General features: G+C 37.6%; 1 protein-coding gene across 5 annotated transcripts; it reads left to right on the top strand.

Moving 5' to 3' along the window:
• The first annotated feature begins 1,138 nt into the window (after window positions 1-1,138).
• Window positions 1,139-6,969, top strand: Tspan6 (tetraspanin 6). Of its 5 annotated transcripts, XM_023565584.2 has the most exons (9): window positions 1,143-1,387; window positions 1,699-1,717; window positions 2,183-2,224; window positions 2,766-2,800; window positions 3,801-3,899; window positions 4,263-4,397; window positions 4,617-4,700; window positions 5,961-6,067; window positions 6,756-6,969. In XM_023565584.2, exons 1-8 carry the CDS (start codon window positions 1,301-1,303, stop codon window positions 6,027-6,029), a joined length of 570 nt encoding a protein of 189 aa, XP_023421352.1. In that variant the 5' UTR covers window positions 1,143-1,300; the 3' UTR covers window positions 6,030-6,067; window positions 6,756-6,969. The 5 variants fall into 5 exon arrangements, with proteins under 5 accessions (XP_023421351.1, XP_023421352.1, XP_013009163.1 ...); XM_013153709.3 differs by lacking the exon at window positions 1,699-1,717 and having other exon boundaries at window positions 1,145-1,387; window positions 2,726-2,800; XM_003470959.5 differs by lacking the exon at window positions 1,699-1,717 and having other exon boundaries at window positions 1,147-1,387; window positions 2,183-2,371; window positions 2,726-2,800.
• Window positions 6,970-7,770: the final 801 nt, after the last annotated feature.

The following is a 7,770-nucleotide window of genomic DNA, read 5'->3' as shown; positions in this document are numbered from 1 at the left end:
GAAACTTGCCTTTACATTTAATCCTTCTTGAAATTAAGCCAAAACCAAAGAAGTCTCAGTTTTTGTTGAGGAAAATGTGCAGAAGGCTGAGTTTTAAATATTTTAAAAATTTTCCACTCTATCACTATATTTGACTTAGCACAACTTCTGTATAGATGAGAAAAGAACCTTTTTAGTAATTTATTGCCATTCTGCGAAGAGTTTAACACTTTACGAATAAAACAGTCCCAAGTTCTAGGACATTCTAAACAATTGGGAGAGTTTGGGGAAGGCAGAAATCTCGAAACTAAATAACACACTTTGTGTAATAGATAAAGCATCTTGGATTACAGGAATCTCTCCTTTGGGCTTTGCTCTTAGTCCAGTGACATTAGTTCTTAGCCTGTCTGTGATCAGTTGGTTCTTAATGGGAAAATCAGGGGGCTGAAATATAGAGTGCCTTTTACTTTCAGCATTTAATAAGTGGGTTACAATTACTTAGCATTCTCTATAGCACTCTTCCTCTTAAAAACTTCGTAATTAATGGCTGAAGTTTGCAATTACTTAGATAAAGGAGGAGAGGGACAATGGAGTTTTACAAACTTCTGAAGGAAATTCCAAAATCGATTATTATTTTTAATAGCTACCCTTGGAATTCTTTCAACAAGTGATTATTGCCCTGTATTCATACATTCTTATCCCCCTCCTCATCCTACAAAATAAATTGAAAAGCACAAAACAAGTGAGAAGGAAAGATCAGCCTGTTTCCACCGCCAAGGTAAATTTCACTTTTCAGTTTTTATCTAAACACATGCAGTTGTACGTATTGCTTTGTAATGTGTTTTGTTTCACTTGGAGATATATTTCTTGTGATCATTTCCCCACATAGTAATATTTTCTTGGATCACTTCTAAACAGCTTTCATTCTTTTCCTTCTTTCTAGGTTACCAGGGCCCAGCGAGGCCGAATCTTGGAGCGTTGCTAGGAGTGCTGGTGTTAGAAACAATATAATTAAGTTTTAAGGAAGAGAGAAGGGCAGGGCGGTAGTGCCTTGGAAGAGAATAAAATCAAGCAAGCTCCACTAGAAAACCTACGAAATTTACAAAATTAGAAGGTTTGTATGTAGCTTTTAATAAGCTTCAGCAGGGGGCGCTCGGAAAATTTTAGTACAGACTCCGGACCTTACCCTCTAGAGTGTAGTGGGTGTTTCCGGCTCTTCTCAGTTGCAAATTCGTAAATTTTCGGAGACCCGCCAGGACTCTGAGTCTTGCTTTCCCCATTGAAACGCCTTTTGTGGTGGTGCAGTGTCTGGGACTACTTAATGGCGTCCTCTTCTCAGAGACTGCAGACTAAACCAGTCATTACTTGTTTCAAGAGCCTTCTGTTGATCTACACCTTCATCTTTTGGGTAAGAGTTCCTGCGCTCAGGAACGGCGGGGATCCCTGATTTAGGTGGGGGTGTGACCTGAGCGAATGGAATTTGGGTCCAGAGTGGGCTGGGGTTTTGATGACTCCTGGGACACCGCCGCTGGCGGAGGGCCTGGGGTGAGTGTTTGGAACTCTGACATCAAGTCGAGCCTGGGTGCGGAACAAAGGCAGCCCAAGCTCTGAGCTGGGCCCCAGACAAGCCAAGTGTTCGCAGCGCCAGGGGAGGACATGAATTAAACCCTAGAGGACGCAAGCATAATAGTACTGAATCTTTTCTTTTCACTGCTTCAGGAGAGAGGAGTGTTTCACAGTAAGTATGAGCCACCCGCCAATCTGTCTTCAGTTTACTTTTGTGAGTTGTCCCTTTTTATCCTGTGTTCATCCCTTAACTGGGGGAGGGCGGAGGGAGATGTTTGTGGAACTAAAAAGTGTTTTTTTTTCGCCTCCAGGATTTTCTTCCTAAATCAGGGGAATAAAATAGTTAAGGAAGTTTTGATCTCTAAGGCACATCCTGGGCTTGGGTTTACCGTCCCCCTTCCCCCAAACACATAAATTTAAAGAGTTTTGGTAAGATGTCTTGTAAATAGTTTATCTTTGTGTACAGATCTTCCTACCCACGTTCATCCTCGCCCTTTTCCTAGCCACAGGACTGTGACCACCAGACTGTTAAATTAGTTCTCATATCCATTGTGCCTTAAATGCTTCCTGGTTTATAATTTGAAGATCCTAGCACATAGAAGTCCTAACTTTTTTTATTCTCTGATTCCTCACATAGATCACTGGCATAATCCTTCTTGCTGTGGGCATTTGGGGCAAGGTGAGCTTGGAAAATTATTTTTCACTTTTAAATGAGAAGGCCACCAATGTCCCCTTCGTGCTCATTGTCACTGGCACTGTCATTATTCTTTTGAGTACCTTTGGTTGTTTTGCTACCTGCCGAGCTTCTGCATGGATGCTAAAACTGGTGAGTCTTTGTTTTCCTTAGAATTGATTCTTGGTTTTAGAAAAGCCTTATATGTTGTAGGCCTTGTTTCCTGGAGCTGGCCATAGCTTTTTACACTTTTTCCTGTTCCTTATGAAAATTTACAGAGTAACAGTTAAGCTGCCAGTTTTCACTTTCAAAATAGACATTTTGATATTGTTTTCCTTGCCCTTTTTAATAAAAATATGCTGAGCTGATAGATATTTTGATACTAGATTCCCTGTCCTAAGAAAAACACACTGAGCTCATTGAGTAGAACCTTTTCCTCCACTTTGAATCCCTTTGCGGCTGTGATGTCTTCTTTATGCTGACTTGCACTTTCTTTTTATCCTACAGTATGCAATGTTTCTGATTCTCATTTTTTTGGTTGAACTAGTCGCTGCCATTGTAGGATTTGTTTTCAGACATGAGGTAAGCCTGAAATAGAGAATCTTAATATGTTAAAATTTATTTTCTAAAATATGGATTAAGTGGCAGAGTTAAGGAATTTTTAATAGTTTAAAATCATAGTCAGCTTCTTACTTTTCAGCCTATAGCTGACAGTAATAGCTTTCTAATACAAATTCTGGCTCATTTTTAATATAAATGAAAATTTGCAAGTCACTAGCAAAGAATTAAATTACTCATAATTACATGGGTGCCAGTTGTTTTTCTGTGTATAAATACCCATTTAAATGGAGTTAATACAATTTATAACGTTATACCTGTTAGGAAAATAAAAAAATGATAAGAGAATTGTTACCTTTTTCACTTAAGCCACACATTTCTTTTTGAGACAAGATTTCTCCTTGTAGTTTAGATTAGCCTGGAGCTCATTATGTAGCCTAGGCAGATTTTGAATATGAAGTGGTCATCCTGCTTCAGCTTCCCAAGTGGTGGGATTATAGGCATCACCACTATGCCTGGCAAGCTATACATTTTTTAAAAAAGACTAGATACACTTAATGGCAATAATCAATTTAATATTGAATTAGAAATAAGGTTAGACTGGGATTGTTAGGAAATCATTCAGTTTAGTGACAATTCATCAGTGAGAACATTTTGCATACCATCGATGCAGTCTCCCAAAGTAAGGTTTTGTAGCTTAATACCATGGGCATCTAATTTGTATTCGATTTAAGATGGGGAAAGATTGTGTATGTGGGAGGGGGAGTAAAGAATAGAATGATCAGTGCGGAGTGGCCACTGAGAAAAATACTTGCTCCTCCAGCAATTTGAACTTTGGAATAGTTTTCATCTTACAATGTTTTACTTAGTAGTTCCCTCAGCTAAACTGGATTTCTTAGAGGATAGGATTGAACATTTAATCACTACATATCAAAAATATCACCATTAATCAGATGTGAGAATTTTGTACTTGACTTACAACTAGAATAATTATCTGTGTTTTTGATTTTCATTTTTGCTATAGATTAAGAACAGCTTTAAGAATAATTATGAGAAGGCTTTGAAGCAGTATAACTCTACAGGAGATTATAGAAGTGAAGCAATAGACAAGATCCAAAATATGGTAAGAATTTATAGATGGTGGCTTCCCTAGAAGGAAATACATTTACTGTCATGTAGCTGAAAAGGATAAAGCCAGGTTGCTACGTGTTTTCCATCTGTATGGGAAGAATATGTGCACAGATGCCAAGTAAGATGCCCGCATTTCATTTTCCTCACACATGTCCCTGTTCTCTTCCCTTTCCACTTGGATCATAGTCAAATACTAGTAGTGCCAAGTATAGCATGAAAGTAAGGCCAGTCCAAAATTGTCACAGTTGGTGTAGAATCAGTTGAGGAGAGAGATTAGTGTAGTAAAATTTAGATGATGTTACTTTGACTACAAAGTTGTAATATGCAATATAAATGCTTCTGTTGGATTTTTCAGTTGCATTGTTGCGGTGTCACTGATTATAGAAATTGGGAAGAGACTCGTTATTACTCAGAAAAAGGATTTCCCAAGAGTTGTTGTAAACTTGAAGATTGTTCGCCACAGAAAGATGCAGATAAAGTCAACAGCGAAGTAAGGAGCCATTAAAAATTTACTTGAAAATATTTGAGGGTATAATACAGAATTGACTTTACTTAATTTTAGTCACGTTAGTATACATAATCTGAAGTAGGTAGGGATGATAGGACTTGATTTTATACAGCTAGCAAGTGGTATGATCAAAGAATTTATTCTCATAAAGAAAAGCAGTGATTGCTTGTGTCACACTTAATGTTCCCTTCCCCCCATTAGGGTTGTTTTTTAAAGGTGATGGCCATTATTGAGTCAGAAATGGGAGTTGTTGCAGGAATTTCCTTTGGAGTTGCTTGCTTCCAGGTAAGTCCATGTAGTTTCATAGGCAATGTTTCATTTTCTTTATAGATTTCCACTCCTAAGGCTTGAAGATTTTGCTTCAGGGGCCTGGATCAAGTGAGGACAGTAAGGGAAGTCACATTTTCACAGAGCTCTCTGTTACTAGTCACTCATTTTTCATATGGTGCAATGATCTGTATGCATAGTATTGCTGATTTTGATTTGTGATTGGATAATTATTTGGGTTTGTTTTTTAAGAAGGAAAAGGTAACTTGGATCTTAGGTTTTCCAATACTACTGTCCACAACTAGATTTCTCTAAATGTATATTTCTTTTAACGTGGCCAATCATGACTTGAAATTACAAAAAGCAAGAGCTAGAATTATCTCTTGGCAGTACATGTCTTCTAAAAGTAGTTAACTTTGGGAGCACCCAGTGTCCTCTTAGTTAACAAAGTATGAAATAGATGGGAACCTTGTTTTTCTCTGCAATCATTAAAATGTCTAAAAACATTAACATGTTTCTCTCCTGGACTCAATTTGCCTAGTAGTTGTACATGAGTTCCAACCTCTTAAAATTTAGATCTTACAACCCTACATTCAATATGTGCCTATTATTTTGTATAGGTGCTAATGTTGTAGTTTGAATTGATCTTCCAAGGTTCTGCTTCTTACTACAGCATGAGTTTCTATTATGGTTCTAAATGATTTTTTTAGGGCATGGGTTCTTCCCTCATATTTAACATTGTGGAAATAAGACAAATTCAAGGCTAGTCCTAGTATAGTTATAAAAAAGCATGTATAACTGTCTGTGCATTCGCTAATACAAGAGCCACTAGCCTCCTTTGAAGAATTATAAAATGAAAACTTTAGTTGTTCTAGCCCCATTTGAAGTGTTCAGTAGCCACATGGAGCTAATGGCTACCATATTGGACAGCATATATACTGACATGATTACAACACTGCTTTCCTTATAGATGGAGATTTTACTTAATAAGATGTTTATTCTAAACTATATAATTGCTTTTTCTGGCAAAGAGGAGAAGAAGGGGGCAAGTAGAGCCCCTGAACTTATGAATTTTCCTTCGATGCTAGTTTTGAAATTCTGAGTCATGGTAGTTATAAAACTTCACTTACATTCTTTGAATGCACAGTTTCAAACATAAGTCTTGAAAAATCCAAGGAAATTATTGATGAATTATAAGTGAAAGGAGAGTACATCTATAAACTAGGTCTTCAAGGTCATATGTGTGTGTATTTAATTTTTTTCATATTTTCTTTCCAGCTAATTGGAATCTTTCTAGCCTACTGCCTCTCACACGCCATAACAAATAACCAGTATGAGATAGTGTAACCAGCATATACACAGGTTTATTCCTCTCCAACTTTAAGGTGCGTTCATTTTGGTGTTCAGGTCTGTTAAGGTCTTTATTTATTCCAGCTATGCATATGGTACATGGGCTGTTTATCAAGGTCTTGTCCACATGCATATTCAGATCTTTTTGGTGTTGTGTAAACCCTGCCATAGGCAAGTTAGTTTCCTGTATATACAAGGCATGGCCAGAAAGGAATGACAGCTTGTGTATACTGCTTTCTCTGTTTATGCAACAAAAAGGTCCTTCTGAGTTTCTATACACATGTTAACCTAAAAGTCATAAATAGTTCCCTTTCTCACTTATTTTGACCTAGACTGAAGAGGAATTTATCATAGTAAGTGACCATATTCATGAAATTCCCTGGTAAATATACTCTACTCTTGACCAATTTTGGCATTTTCTCTCGCTCTTTACCTAGTTTTCATTTACTGGTCTTTATCAGTACTTGAGAGTGTTGCTTTCTTGGCAAAAAGATTTGTTAGGTGCCATAAACTCAGGTAGCCTAATCAAGAACTAGATGTAGGGGAAATGATAAAATATTGTGAGACTGTTGAATTGGGCACACTTTGCATTTTAATTGAGCCACAGACTGGGAACACATAGGTAAGTATTCATAAGTAGGAATATGTTGGAACATAAGCAAATTAATATAGATATTGAAGTTTAGGTAATGAGTAAATTAACTTTTTTTCCTTCAATTTTAGGACATTTTGGTTTCCCTTTGAACTCTAAGATCACCTGAATGGAAGACTGATGATATTAATTAGCAATAAGCCAAAAAGCTATACCAATAGACTGATTTAATCAATATATTTGTTCAGTACATTCTAAGTCCACCTCTTTCCCATTCATGTTACAGCACTGAAACCTTGTGTCCTTCTGAAACACTGGAAGAGCTAATAAACTGTAAATTAAATACTACTGTTTCTCTTGACTTTTATTTTTCTCACTGTGGAGCTTTTGAAAGGCACTATAAATTTGCTATTTTGATGTAGTGTTGACAGAAACTTAAGTCTGCTACTGAATTTGTTATTAATTGGATATGATAGAAAATTGACCTCTTTGAACTGGCCCTTCCTAGCCAAGATTATATCCTGTTTAATTTTATAGTTTGTACAAGAAAGTAAAATGTTTCATTAGTTACACTGTATAATGTAATTCCAGCTAGCCATTGGATGGAACCTCTCATTGGAATTGCTAGTGGGTGGTAATAGTCTACACCAGTGATTGGGAATCTAGGGCAAATGTTCTATAGCCAGTTGTTTGTTAATGCTGGAAGCTCTGAAAGGTCCACTGTGGAGACTTCTGGAAAGATGACAAAGTGGTAAGCAATAGAGGAAGACCCTCTCTGAGAGTTGCAGTCCATACAGTGGAATATAGCAAGGCAAAGAGGAGAAGAAGGAGGGAAATGGATTCCCTGAACCCAAGAAAGATCTGAAGCAAGAACTGAAGCACATGGGGAGAGCGAAGAGTGAAACTTCAATGAAGAAGAATAAGGTAGCCAGATGTGCCTTCTCCCTGAGCTGGGACTCACTGTATGGGAGGACACACTTTGACTGCTGGTGACCCCAGAGGTCTCCATTGAGACATGCAGCAATAGAGGGGAGCAGCAGACGTAAAAGACTGCACTAGCTAGAGACCAGTGTAGTGAGTTCTAATATTCTATAGCAGTGGGTGATTGGCCAGCAGCCATCTTGTAGAGGGACCAGCTGAGCGTAG

The sequence above is a fragment of the Cavia porcellus genome, unplaced genomic scaffold (assembly GCF_034190915.1).
Source record: "Cavia porcellus strain 051 isolate PalLab524CR breed Dunkin Hartley unplaced genomic scaffold, mCavPor4.1 scaffold_3, whole genome shotgun sequence".
In the NCBI taxonomy this organism is placed as follows: Eukaryota; Metazoa; Chordata; class Mammalia; order Rodentia; family Caviidae; genus Cavia; species Cavia porcellus.
Note: the sequence above shows the minus strand (reverse complement) of the source record. Positions and strands in the feature narration are given on the sequence as shown.